The 15,162-nt window shown below is 28.5% G+C and overlaps 1 protein-coding gene across 1 annotated transcript; it reads right to left on the bottom strand.

Moving 5' to 3' along the window:
• Positions 1 to 4,583: 4,583 nt before the first annotated feature.
• LOC150033543 (WAT1-related protein At5g64700-like) lies at positions 4,584 to 14,097 on the bottom strand. Its single transcript, XM_090305632.1, has 7 exons — positions 13,773 to 14,097; positions 13,582 to 13,644; positions 12,249 to 12,365; positions 7,549 to 7,801; positions 6,222 to 6,380; positions 5,873 to 6,024; positions 4,584 to 4,961 (listed from the first exon to the last, which is right to left on the bottom strand). The coding sequence occupies exons 1-7, from the start codon at positions 13,970 to 13,972 to the stop codon at positions 4,784 to 4,786; spliced, it is 1,122 nt and encodes a 373-aa protein (XP_090161758.1). The 5' UTR covers positions 13,973 to 14,097; the 3' UTR covers positions 4,584 to 4,783.
• Positions 14,098 to 15,162: the final 1,065 nt, after the last annotated feature.

Below are 15,162 nucleotides of genomic sequence, written 5' to 3'. Positions count from 1 at the left end.
TCCCTTCCTTAACATGAGCATAAGCTGAACATCCAAACATTCTGAGATGATCCAAACTTGGAGCTTTTCCTGTCTATATCTCCTGAGGAGTCTTTAGGCCTAAAGCGGAAGACGGACTCCTATTAATAAGATAACAGGCTGTTTGAGCAGCTTCCCCCAAAATTTGACCTTTCTTAACATGAGCATAAGCTGAACATCCAAACATTCTGAGATGATCCAAACTTGAAGCTTTTCCTATCTATATCTCCTGCAGAGTCTTTAGGCCTAAAGCGGAAGACGAACTCCTATTAATAAGATAACAGGCTGTTTGAGTAGCTTCCCCCAAAATTTGAAGGGTAATGAAGCATTTGTCAAAAGACATCTTGTACGTTCCATAATTGTTCTGTTAAACCTCTTAACCATTTTGTTGTGGAGTATAGTAACAGTTAAATGCCTCGTAATTCCCTCAGGTTTGCAAAATTTATCAAATTTGTGATTCACAAATTCTAAACTATTGTTTGTCCTCAGATACTTTACCTTCTTGCCTGTCTGGTTCTCAACTTACTTTTTCCATTCAAGAAATTTCTCAAAAGCTTCATCCTTCTATTTCAGTGGATGCATCCACACCTTTCTTGAAAAATCATCAATGATCGAAATAAAGTATCTTGAACCTCCCATAGAAGGTACCTTTTTAGGACCCTATAAATTTGAATGAATATAATCCAAAATTCCTTTGGTAGAATGCTTCCCTTTCCCAAACTTCACTCTAGTAGGCTTTCCCATTATGCAATGTTCACAAAATGGGTGTTCAATAACTCCTCCAAGCAAACCTTGTTCTGAAAGAGCTTGAAGACCTCTTTCACTGACATGAGCTAGTCTGTTATGCCATAACATATATTTATTTGTTTCTTTCTCAGATTCAACAGCAGCACTACCTGAAACTATAGTACCCTCTAACACATAAAGACCATTCCTCAAGGTCCCCTTCAGCATAACCAAAGAACCCTTGACAATCTTCAGAACTCCATTCTCAGATTTATAAGAATAACCTACTCTATCTAATTCACCCAGAGAAATTAGATTTCGAGTTTTGGAACATACCTTACATTTGTAAGAATTCTGATCATACCATCATGTGTTGCAATTCGAACTGACCCAATTCCTTTTACATCACAAGCACCATTATCACAAAGCAGAACTGATCCCCCATCTTTTCCTGAAAGTCAATCAAGAAATCCCGATTAGGAGTCATGTGAAACGTGCACCCTAAATCCATGATCCAAGCATGTCCCTACTGGACACCATAAAAACCTCTGCTGAATCATACCCATCGTAATATTTGCTGCACTAGAATCCCCTACATGCTTACTACTTGACGCTTCCTTGCTCTTATTCAAAGGGTAATTTTTTCTAAAGTGTCCTTTATGACATAGGAAACACTTTTTATTTTTCCCCTTTGATTTTGACTTGGATCTTGACTCTTTTCCTTTTCTGTTCTTTTTCTCATTTCTACCTCTTGCCATGAGTAACTCTCCATCCTTGCGTTCATTTTTAATCTCGAGATTTCTCGTTCTCAAGGCATCCAACACTATATCCATGGACAATGAATCCCATCCATATTTAATAGCTGCCTTAACTTCTCGATACGATTCTGACAAAGAATTCAGAAGAATAACTGCTTGATTTTCATCCGACATCTTCTCACTGATGTTATTGAGATCAACTATAATCTTCTGAAATTCATCTAGGTTCTCGTCTAAGCTTTTACTTGAGTCCATCTTATATCCAAAGAATTTCTCCTTTAGATATAATTTATTTGGCAAGAACTTTGTCAAATAAAGACTTTTCAGTTTCTTCCACAACTCCGCTGTAGTAGTGGTCTCATCTACTAGCCTAAGCACTCCAACAGATACAAAATTATTGTCGAATAGGCCATCTCATCCATATCCCTTTTTTTAGCTTCTGTAATTGTTGGTGGAAGGTTATGTTCGTCTAAGATTTTGGCTACCTTTTGTTGTACTAGAATAGCCCTAATCTTTTTCCTCCATAACCCGAAATCACCTTTCCCATCAAACTTAACAACTTCGAACCGTGTAGACATCGAAGTCATCTGTCAAATTAATTCCAACAAAAAAATATCCCTAAACACAGAATATGCCAGCACACACTACCACACACCCTTCTTAGATCAACTAGAGCTCTGATACCACTTGTGAGAGTTTCGGAACCTAACTTAGATGGCCAAACAGAACGCAAACAATCAGCAGAAATAAATCGAAAGCAGTAAAGAACACCAAGATATATAGTGGTTTAACCAGTTTGGTCTACATCCACTTTGAGAACTAGCTTGAATTAATTTATTAATGAGCAATAAAGGAATTTTACAAATTACAGGTAATCAAAGAAATCACCAATCTGTAATTTTAAGTATCCACTGATACCGAGAAATCTGCATTAGACGTCGTCTCTGAAAACTGAGAACAACCCACTGTAAAACAGCCAAAAACAGTGCGCTATCGCCTTTAATCGGCGAACCATGCGCAGACCCACGTGTTTCTCTCACTACTGCCGCTCCACGCAAGAACCGGTGCAAAATCCACACCCACGCCCTCGACCTCGCTCGTCGGACGGAAATCGATCTCGTTAGACACCCACGCCGCCTGAACCGACTGCCTCCCGATCCGCTCAACCCAGACAGCTGCGGCACTGTCTCTTGCTTCAGGTGGCTCGTGGTCTCCTCCGGCTTCAACTTCACAGCCAAAAAAAAAAAAGCTTAAGTGGCTGCTGCAATTTCTTTTTCTTCAGCTAATTAAAAACCCACGATTTGCTGCCCTAAGTGGAGAAGAAAAGAATAATTACAAGTTTGCCACTGCTCAATAATTACAACCATTGGGCCTTTAATTTTTTCAAAAATCCAATAAAACCCACTTAAAAACTTTGTTATTTTCTAAAATTTGTATGTATATGATTAAGTTTTAGCAAGATGAACACATTTCATGTTCTGTTGAACTTGGACTTGTTGTGCTACTACTTAGTTGTGGGAATGAGTGTGCATGTATAGAAATTTTTTATTGCTTGTAGATAAGATTTGGCTTCCAATATTCTCTTCTACTCATTCATTCCTATATTAGTTTTCTATTAAAGGTGCACTTTGCTTTTGCTTGAAAGTTGTGAAAATTGGGTGAAAGTTATCTGCATTCTTCTATTTTAAATTTTAGCATGTGCTTGATTTGTTGATAATCTTCTTTCTCTTTATTATATTTTCTCAAATTTCTCCCATCTTCCTTCGTTTTGCAGCAAAAGGTAATTGTTCCTCCTGAGGTTGGATATGGTCAAAAGAGAATGAATGAAATGTCAGTAAGTCTCTAACTTTAAGTTGTAGATATTTTCTAAGTTTCGAGTATGATATTTTTCCATTGCATAAAGTAAGCCAATCATGTACTTTTTTTCTTGTGCATGACTTTTTGTTATTGTTGTACCTTAACAATTATTTCTATATTTTGAAATTTGATGTTATCGCCATTTATTCTAGTTTACAGGTTGACTTGCTTAAACATGCCTTGCCTGACCCTTAGTTCTCGATCTTTAGACTTCAAAACTCAATGTATAGATTAAATAATGTACTTCGTTGAGAGGTTACTTATTAAACAATTTGTCACTTTTGTGTTTGTCAAAATTTGAATTTTGTATACAAAAGCAATAGTTGAGATTTTATTTTGTGCATGTACATGTGAAAGAGAAATATTGTTGTAATTTGATTAGAAATTTTTAGTGAATATATTGAGTTTATAGATTTTAAATGTATAATGTTTATTTAGTTTATGTAATTGTATTGTTGGAATACAAGACAGAAAATGAGAATATCAATTGGGACATTTAATTTGAAGAAAAAAAAAACATATACATGACAAATAAAAAACATCAAGAGTTATCATATATGATACGTAATGAATGTCAAAAATCAATAAACTTGACGTACTAGTAATGTCAAGTGTATTATCTTTCTTGACACAGAAATTATATCAAGAAACATCTGTCTTGACATTTTTTTGGAAATAAATTATCACATTATACTTGACAGTCGAATACTCGATACTTTTATAAGCGTCAGCTATACCCTTTACTTGACATTGGAAAAATGTCACGTTATTCAATGTCTGTAGTAGTGTAATGAAGAAGTTGTATATTAATATACTTAGAGCAATCTAAGTTCAAGAGGTGTAAAGACTGACACTACAACAAGAAAGAGATTCTCAAGTTTAGGAGGATTGTAAACTCATCACCAAGGAGTGAGCTTTTGAGAAGCACGGTAGAGGTTATTTAATAGATAAGTACCTCGTTGTAATTGTTTAACTCTATATTAGTGAAATTATTTTCCTCGAGCACATTGTCCCTATACGTAGGTGATCTTGCACCAAATTAAATTAAGCTATCAATCTCTGTATCTTGAAGTTTTTGTTATTCACACAATTTGACTTGTCATCTTTTTTGTTGTCATTAACATTGTGTAGAACTTGTATAGTTTCATATTAGATTCACCAATATTTCAATAAACATGTATTAATGATGGAAAGATATCTAATGTCTATTCAGATGGTTGGACATTTGTGAAATTATGATCTTATAATCGACCATTTCGCTTTTATTTCTTGAAATAATTTAAGCATAGTCATAATAAAAATTAATCTAACCAATTAAGATTTCTACACTTTCAAACCCCTCCCATATATAATTTGAAAAATAAAAATCTACTCTAACTTAATTTTTTTAAAAAAAATACACATATATTCATATGATTAATAATTTAGACATTTTCAACTGAAGATGTTGGATTTAATCCATTGCCTAACTTAGTGATATCCTTCCCTTCAATGTTGCATTCTTTGCCACCTTCTTTCAATCCTTCACTTATTTTTTGCTCTTTGCTCTTTCCCCATAGCACAAAGTAAAGCCCTCCCACCAGCAACATACCCCCTAAAGTACTGCAAACACAACACCCAAAAAAGTTCTTTTAGAAACAAAAAAAAAAACATGAATAATAAAAAGTCAAACCGAGTATAGCTCAGTATGTGTTACCCATCAAGAGGTCTAGAATTCAAAACCTCCCACCATGATAGAAATGAATATAATGGGAAGAATAGGTTTTAAACATTACATATAAATAATTGTTAAGGTTTCGTTTCCTAACAATTTTATTTTTTGTTTTCAATTTGAAAATTAAACTTATAAACAATAATAAATATAATAGTTTTGTCATCCACACTTTTTACTTTTTAAAACCAAGCCTATTTTTTGAAAAATTAAAAAAGTAGTATTTGTTTATAGAATTTGATTAGGAACTCAAGTATTTCAACGAATATAAATCATAATGGGAAGATTATAAGGAAATAAAAACAAATATCTAAAACAAAAACCTAAAAATGAAATATTTTTTTAACAATATACTAATGAAAAGAGGGATCAATTGGTGCACTAGGTTATCTCAGCTACGTTAGCATATCCCTAACACCCTTATCTTATACCCCAAATCCAAAAGCGATGCATTCAACCAAAGCAAACGATAAGTATAAGGCATTTGGTTTTGTACTTATCATTTTTTACTAAACTGGCTTAAGGCATTTGGTTTTCTATTTTTCGTTTTTGAAAATTAAACTTATAATCACCACTTGTATCAATTGGTTTCTATATTTTATTTGTCAAATTTTAGGAGTACTTTTAAAATTTAAGCCAAATTCTAAAACTTAAAAACAAAAATTTTTAAAATTTGTTTTTATGTTTGGAATTTAGCTTAGAACTCAAACGTTAATATGAAAATCATGATGAAGAAACGATCAGAAAAACAAACAAAACTTTGAAAATTAAATGATTATCAAACGAAATCCTAAGTAATTACCTTCCAAGAGTGATACTCTCTCCTAGAAAAGTAGCAGAGAAGAAGATTGTAATGAGAAGAGAAAAAGGTGTAGACATGGCTAGATAAACTGGTCCTTTCTTCTCAACAATCCAAGCTTGAAGACAATATGTAACCGCGGTCACCACAATACCCTACGACAAAATTAGTTCTATTATTTATCGATCCAAATGCATAACTAATCAATAAATAAAATACTAATTACTATCTTAAAAAATTGATAGGTCAATCCCTACGTCGTAATTAAAGAACTTCATAAATAAATAAATAAATAATCATTTTTTTTTTTTTTTTGGTTAATCATAATGGAAAAGTGAAGAGAGAAAATTACAGTGTATGCGACTGAGAGAAGCCTAAGATTCCAACCAAGTTTCCATTGTTGAGGATCTCTCTCCATTGCAATAGCAATAGCAAATGATTGAAACGAACTTAATAAACATTGAAGATTTGTCAACAGAAGCTTTGAAGGATAGCTTTTCAATACAAATGCCTGTTTTTTCAAATAATATACAAATTGATTAACCCACTAAACATTTCTGAATCTCAGAAAAACACTATACAAATTATATATATATAGACAAGTGAAATCTTATAGTGCTATAGATGTAGAAAAATGTCCATTTGAATATTCATCAATTCAATGAAACATATTCTAGACTAAAAGATTAGATAAGATCTAACAACTACGGAAGTGTTTGGGGGATCATAATGAAAAAGGATTTGTAATGTAATGTAATCCAAAACTCATGTCTAGATTAAGTATTTTGGACCTATTTGCATCAAACTCATTCTATTCCACACTTTTCAACCTAATACTCTTTCCCACCATTTTCAATTCATCTTCGATTGTTCACGCATTTCAAAACTCCTCTGAATCTAGTAATCATTGCATTCCTATTACCTCCCAAAGAGTCTCTAATAGTTTTAAGTGTCCTACAAGTTTGGACTAATAAATGATTACTTTATTAACTATTTTCAAGTTTTTTTCTTTTTCCTTTTTTTTTTTTTTTTAAAAAGAAAATTGTTAGTTTTTCGTTTATAATCTTAATCTAGTTAAATTTTAAATTTTAAATCTACATAGTAGTTTTTTCATAATGATGTGTATTTGTTTTTTTTGTTTTGTTTTTTCTTTCTTTATATTCTTGTAGCTTCTCTTTTATTATTTGGCTTAAAGCATGAAAGAGAAGAAAGAAATAGTAAACAAATTATTTTTCCTAAATTCAAAAGACTAAAGATTAAAGTCAAAAGTGAATTTGAAATGCTTCAAAGAAACGTGAAGGAAAGAATTTCATTCTATATCAGATAAAACCAACTTTTAAAAGCGAACTTTTCTATTTTTAAAAGCGAACAACTTACTTCAATTCATGTGTTTCTCTGTTTTATTATCTATGCTTAAAAAAAATTAAAATATTAGACAAATTTTAAAACTAAAAATAATAAGATTAAAATCCTTGTTCCTGTTTTTAAAATTTGGCTAAAAAAAAAAATCAAATATATCGTAAAGAAATTGGAAAAGAAGGAAAACTAAAAAACTAAAAAAAAAAAAAAAGTAATGAAATGAGTTCTTAACATACTATTACAAAATCTGGCTGATTTCTAAACGTAAATAGATCATCAAATGATTCGAAGAACATATATATAGAGATGAAAATTGATACCTGAAGAACAATCCAAATACCCCATAAGGTATTGGAAGCTAGCATCAAAAAGCAACCCTTCAACCAAGATTTGGGCAATGCAAGAGAAGAAGAATTGTCATTGGGGTTATGGACATTAAAGAGATGATGATTGTTAAATAAGTTCAATTGAGGGCCTTTGTAAAATGCTAACATTCCCACTCCACCAATGCACAAAAATATTCCTGCTAGCTTTGCAATTCCTGCTATTGACTTCAACCTTAACACTTCCATCCTATCAAAATTAAGGGAACAAATGCTTTTTAAGAAATGATAATTAATAAAAATGAAAAGTGATGAAAAATAAATATTGGGTTCTTAACATTAAAAACCTTGACATAAATGGTTCATATTAAACAAATACCTAATCAAATTATCGTTCCCGTTCGATAACTATTTTATTTTTTGTTTTTGTTTTTGAAAATTAAGTCTATGGACGCTAATTCCACCTCCAAATTTCTTCCTTTGTTATCTACTTTTCATCACCAATTATTTAAAAAACCAAGCTAAATATTGAGTACTAAAAAAAAGTAACTTTCAATTTTTTTTTTTTTTTTTTAAATTTAGTCAAGAATTCACCATTGTAATTGAAAAGATACAAATCATTATAAGAAATGTGCATGAAATAGACTTAATTTTTTTTAAAAAAAAAAAAAAAGAAAAAATCAAATGGTTACCAAATAAGGCCGAAAATACTCCAATTTAGACATGAAGTTTTTAAAATTCAAGAATACATATGTATAATTTATACGATATAGATCTTATTTAAGTAAGGTCGTAAATCTAGACATGAAGTTTAAATCGATAAGAATACTTGAACTTAATTAGCTCATTGATAAAATATCCAACCCAACCAAAAAAAAATCTACAAATCTTTTTTTAAACTTAAGAGTATTATTTTTTCCCATTTATTCAAATTTAGAAGTGTTTTATTTATTAACTAAAGTACAAGTTTAGCCTCTAAACATTTAGGTTTGTGTCCAATAATCTTCAGATCTTAAAAAAAGTATTCTATTAGGTGTTCCAAATTCTTAATTTTTCATCGAATAGATCAATGTCTGATAACTCTCCCTAAAACTTTCAATTTTGTATATAATAAATCCTTAAACTTTTAATTCTATGTTTTATATATCCTCAACCTACTTAACCTTTCCTTAAAAAATAAACTATTGAACACATACTCAAAGGTCGTTCTAATTGATTTGTTTAACAGACTATATTTGTTAACCTTAAAACACCATTGAATATGTCAAGAATCTATTAGATATAAAATTGAAAGTTCAAAGATACATATTAAATATTTTTAAGGCTCAACAAGATATTAAACACAAAATTAAAAGTATACGACCATTTATACACCAACATTAAACTTTAGAGACAAAAGTTATAATTTACCATTTAATTAATTTTCCATGCTTCCAAACCCTCTGTTTTAATTCTTATACAAACATTAAGATTTGATTTATGTTACGAGTTTTACACTCAAAGTGCTACATGAATTTAACTCAATTTAGAAATTTGTGACATAAAATGCCATATTAAATGTAATAAAAAAAATGATTAGACAAAAGAAAAATGTAACTAAAGAAAGTTGGTAACAAGACAAAATACTATGGACTCCACTGAATAGAGAGAGAGCTTTAAATAATAATTACATTATTGACAAGAATGACTTTAGATATCTGTTTATTAAAGCAAAATGGACCATTAAATGTTGTATTGTGTGTAATTCAATCCACAACTTAATCAGCTTTTCTTTGTCGTTTTTTCCTCTTATTTTAGTACTACGAATCAGCTTTAATTCATGTTCTATAAATTTCAGCAATGAAATGACTCAATAAACGAAAGCCTTTTCACTTGTACGTTTTTAATGATTACCACATACTATATATATCAATCAGATATCGTGATCTAAAGTTAAATAAACATAATTCAACTAACATAAGATATGTATCATTTATTAAATATATAATCTAAAATTTTATTTGAAAACCAATTGTAAGACGAAAGTGACTTTGTATCTTATATAAATTGTGAAGTCTATCAATTTTTTTTAATGTGGATCTTCAATATTCTCAATCTAAAAATTAGAAGTTATTCAAATCTTCCACTCCACATTAGTCGAACTCAAGAGAGAAATAAAAAAAGCAATTGAAACACATATAACTTAGCAATTACCATCTCAAAAGTTATTGTTTGATTTCTTGTCTCAAAACGTTAATGGTAATTAACTTTCTCTTTGCCCTTTTGTAAGCAGATGTAACGTAAAAGATAAAATTTATGGATAAATTACAAGATTGGTTCCTATAGTCAGGTGAAAGTAGAATTTAGTTTTATAATTTTAAAAATTAAAATTTAATTTTTAAGGTTTGGTAAATATCTATAAATAGTTCCTATCATAAGGACTATTTAAGAGGATTTTATAATTCATAAATACTAAATTATAACTTTTTCTAAATGATAGAGACCAGATTTGTAATTTAACTGAAATTGATCTCTTATTTTAACTTCATAGTATATAACACACCTTTGTTTAGTTTGATATATTCTTCACTTTTTGGATGTTTGTTTTTAAATTAAAGTTCGTTTGTTTTATAATAAACTTTTAGCAACCTTTCTAAATCCTTGCCAAATTCCAAATAACATTAATGATTATTCGACAATGTTATTTTGTTTTTGTTCTTTTAGAATTTAATTTAGAGCCTTTCATTTATAATTCTTTTGTTTATCCAATGTTGCTTAAACCTCTTTTGATTAATTATCTAAAGTTTTTAAACATTATGATATGAAAAGAAAAATGTTGATGCTAAAAGTAACCATCATGTATATGTTTGTATAAGAAAATGATTATTATATACACTTTCAAAAAGTAGATCAAAGAGTTTTCTATGTATGATTCTATACTATAATATATAGAAAAATCGAAAGAATCCAACACTTCCATAAAATATTATTCAATTCACAAAATTTGAATATCCAAATATATATTTGTCAATACTAACATTGGTCTTTGTGATATGGAATTATAGCCTTTTTAAATGTATGGTCCGGATGTGATGAAGGCAATAAAAAAAGTGTCAACTTAGCTGATATGTTACGGTATACCAACTGATCCCATCCTTTGTATATATAGAGGTAGGGACACTATACTTCATATGGTTTTTCTTCTATTATCTTCTTTTCACTTGTTATTTCTTTGCTTTTTTTTTTTCTTTTTTCCTTGTGATCTCAAGAATCCATCCCATCAATCATTTCCAAAATAAATTTTACTATTTACATTGACACCGTCTTTGGCTCTTCTCATCTAAATTTAGGGTTTCCACTCCAAACAATATGGCCTTCTTCAACTTGGCCATTATGTTTCTCATTTTACTCTCCCCCCTTTCTTAAACTCATATTGGAAACTATCATCACAAAAGTGATAAGTTAAATTATAAATTTTTGTGGTCATCAAGTTTTATTTATTTTTCATTTTCGAGTGAAAAACGGAACATTAAGGTCTCGTTTGATAATCATTTCGTTTTTTATTTTTTGAAAATTAAACCTATAAACACTAGTTTCACCTCCAAATTTCTTCATTTGTTATCTAATTTTCACTAATGGTTTAAAAATCTAGCCAAATTTTGAGAATTAGAAAAAGTAGCTTTCAAAAAATTGTTTTTGGAATTTAGAATTTGGCTAAATATTCAACCATTATATTTAAGAAAGATGCAAATCCTCTTAAAAATGTGCGAAATAAGTTTAATTTTTAAAAAATAAAAAAAACTAAATAATTATTAAACAGAGCTTAAATGTTTGGGAAAAAAAAAAATAGAATGTGTCGAGGATATATAAGAAATAATGGCTAGCTAGATTATAAAAAAAAAATATTATTAATCAAGCTTAATTTTGAGAATTAAAAATTAAAACAAATTAGTTATATTAAAATGAGTCATTCAAGTACATCCTCTAAGCATTACATTTAAATATTTAGAATTTTAAAATACTTTATTGTTATGTAGCCAAATATCTGAAAAGTATTATTTTTAATGAATTAAAAACAATTTTCATCAACCTATGTACCAAATACATTTTAACAACATTAGAAAGAGAGTTTGTTTTTTTCTAAATCTATTTCATTCAATTTTGACCCAAATTAAGGAATCATCATGGAATCTGCCTCTTTTTTAAAAGTTAGTATGAGAGAAATAAAACATTTAAATTAATAATAAAGCACAAATAAAATAAGGGAATAAATTCTTTGCCTTTTAGCATCTCTCTTTGTTGAATTAACTTCTTTATATAGACCAAAAGTTACTATAGAAAAGACTTTTTCATTCATTCTTATTATAGATATATATGAACAAGTAGTTATAGTAAATTCTCAGCCTTTAATTTTTAAATAAACATAAGATTCATTGTATTTAATTATAAATTAAACTTCAATAATCTATTAATTAATGAATTCTTTAAAAATTCTTTAAAAAATTACAATACAACAATTCAAACATTATCCTAAAAACTCAAAGTAATAGAATTAATCCTCTATATATTCTTCGATTGTTGAAAAATATTAAAAAAAAAAAAAGTATGGGTTTAACAAATAACATAATTGTAAAAAAAAAAAAATGTATATTGAAATTTAAGGGAATAATTTGAAGAGTTAAATTTCTAATTTAATTAAGGAATTAATTAGTGTGTACCTAATTAAGAGGGCGACGAAGAAGGTGATGACAGGAAGAGAATTTGTAGTTGCTGCAGCCAATGTTGCTGACGTGTACACAAGAGCAATCCCATAAAGATTTAAACATATGGCTATCCTGCAAACCAAAACAATCTCAACATTTAAGCTCGGTTTGATAATCATTCTCAACCCGTTTCATAATCATTTTGATATCTCTTTAATGACCATTTGACTTTTGATTTTTTGTTTTTAAATGTAAATCAATATACACTATTTTCATCTCTAAATTTCTTTTTTTGTTATCTACTTTTTATCCATGGTTTAAAATTTTCATGTCAAAATTTGAAAACTAAAAAAAAAAAAGATAATAATATTTAAAAATTTGTTTTTGGAATTTGGAATTTGACTAAGAATTCAACTATTGAACTTAAGAAAGATACAAATAATTGTAAGAAATGTGAAAGAAATAAATTTGATTTTTTTTTTTTTTTTTTTTTTTTTTAGTTTTTAAGAATTAAGCTTGAAAACACTAATTCCACTTATTGATTTCTTTGTTTTGGTATATACTTTTTTAGTATGTTTTCAAAAACCAAATCATGTTTTGAAAACTTATTTAAGTTTTTTTGGAATATGGTTAAGATTTGGTGTGTTTCAATAAGAAAAATGAAAATTTTGGAGTTAAAAGAACGATTTGAAAAATCAAATAGTTACAATCCGTTTGATAACCATTTGGTTTTTTATTTTTGTTTTTGATAATTAGGTTTATTTGATTCACATTTTCTTATAATGATTTGCATCTTTCTTAAAATACAATGATTGAATTCTTAACTAAATTCTAAAAGCAAAAACAACTTTTTGAAAGCTTTTTTTTTTTAGTTCTCGAATTTTTTTTTGGTTTTTTAAAACATTGGTGAAAAGTAGATAATAAATGAAAAAATTTGGAGGTGAAACTAGTGTTCATAGGCTTAATTTTCAAAAAAACAAATAGCAAAATGGTCACCAAATGAGACCTACAAAACGAGATTTTGATTTTTGTTTTATTTTTTAGAAAAAAAAACAAAAATTAAGAACACGCCTTCCATAAGTTCAATCCAAATTACAAGAACTAAAAAAAACTTGTCTTTATTTTTAAAGATTAACTAATAATTCAAACGTTTATCTACGAAATTCAGAAATCATGATTAAAAAATTGTGTAAAACAAACACAAAAACAGTTCAATCTACCAACAACCTCAACCAAAAATCATAATAGTTAAAAAGAAACATACCCAAATAATATTATATTATAGTTGAATGAACCAATTCATTACTTTATGAGTAGAGTGGAGATGAAAAGAAGAAGAAGAAGATACCCAAACAAAGAGAGCATAAAAATCTTGCAGAAGGTAAAGAATGTCAAGGGTGGGGCGTCTTTCCTGAGAAACAAACAGAAAATAAAAAAGAATGAGATGAAAGAAAGAAAAAGAAAAAAACTATATAACGACTCAACTTTTCGAGACCTCTAACCAGATAGATGGATGGTTACAAAGTCAGGTAAATATACCATTGAAAAAAGAAGGTTATAGGAGAAAGGAAGACGGTAGCGAAGGCTTGACGATAGAAAACGAAGATATAGCTGTTCATTCCGTCATTGAAAGCCGCCTTTGAGAGGAGAAACAAGCCAGCATAAATGGTTTGAATCAGAATCACAGCCATGAAAGCTCTTTTATTTTCATCCATCATCATATATTTCATATTGATCATATGATATGAAAATAAAGTAGTGTTGTGTGTATTATTTGTTCTTAACTCATCATCTTCCTATTTATAATCTCCCTTCAGCCCCTCTTCTCCCTTCCTTTATTTTTATTATTATTACTCATATTTCCAAAAGATATCTCCCTAAAAAGACACTACCTTTATCCTCTCATATGGGCCCATCTTTTGCTTCCCTAGTGCTCTCTCTCTATTCACTACTCATCCCTCTAGTTTCTTTCATTCTTTTTTTTTTCCTTTCCTTTATATTTTATAATATTGTTTTTTAACTTCTCTTTAAATTATTCTGATTCATATACTTTCCAAATCAATCGTTTTAATCTTTATATAATCCTTCACGAAAAATGAGTGATCTGTTAAATTTTAAAAACTTAAAGGATTAAAATGATCATTTTTAAAAGTATAAATAGACTAAACGAGTATTGTTTCAAATTATGATGAACAAAAGTTAAAAATATAATGACCTTACCATGTATGTTCTGAGAGTATATGATGCAAAATTAACAGAAGAAGTTGAAAGAATAGGAATGAATTAATGTTATTTAAAAAAAATCTCCCTATCTTTTTTTTTTAATAGAAAAAAATTAATTTATATTATTTAATTTTGAACGATATATTTGTCATTTAAAATTGTAAACTAATAATTGTATCAACTAAATAAATTAATTTAAAACATTTAGATTCCATTTTTGAACTTTGAGTCCATTTTCAGTTCTTGTCTACTTCTATTACTCTCTGCTCATTGATGATGGAAAAACTATATATGTAGTATATATATATATATATTTAAGGATTAGAAGAGAGTAAATATTTTTATTTACATTATTTTGAGTTATTTTCAATGAAATATTCAAATAATGGTTACGTCCATGTATATCACTTTATAATGAAAATTTACTTACAAAAATCACTAATAAAAATTTAGGGTTTGAGGTGATTTTGGAGTTTTAATTAATACAATCTCTAGGTATAATTTATTTTCTTTCTAGTCCTTAAATTTCAAAGAATATGTGTTTGGAAGTTTTCAAAATATATCTTTTTGGTCCTCAAGTTTTTAAGAATATGTGTTTGGTTCCTAAAGTTTACAAAATACCTTTTTAGTCCAAATTTAAAGGTTCCTAAAACAATTTATTATTATATTTAAATAATTATATAGCATTTTAAATTAAAAAATTATC

This window comes from Benincasa hispida, chromosome 10 (genome assembly GCF_027475165.1).
Source record: "Benincasa hispida cultivar pf3 chromosome 10, pf3_genome.v1.1, whole genome shotgun sequence".
Classification (NCBI taxonomy): domain Eukaryota; kingdom Viridiplantae; phylum Streptophyta; class Magnoliopsida; order Cucurbitales; family Cucurbitaceae; genus Benincasa; species Benincasa hispida.
The sequence above is the reverse complement of the archived record's forward strand: the minus strand, read 5'-3'. Positions and strand labels throughout refer to the sequence as shown.

Coding starts and splice junctions, on each gene's coding strand:
- LOC150033543 (XM_090305632.1), bottom strand. CDS start 13,972: ATGATCAATATGAAATATATGATGATGGATGAAAATAAAAGAGCTTTC. Junction 12,366..13,581: donor TTTATGCTCTCTTTGTTTGG/GTATCTTCTTCT, acceptor TTTGGTTTGCAG/GATAGCCATATGTTTAAATC. Junction 7,802..12,248: donor TTCGTCGCCCTCTTAATTAG/GTACACACTAAT, acceptor TAATTTTGATAG/GATGGAAGTGTTAAGGTTGA.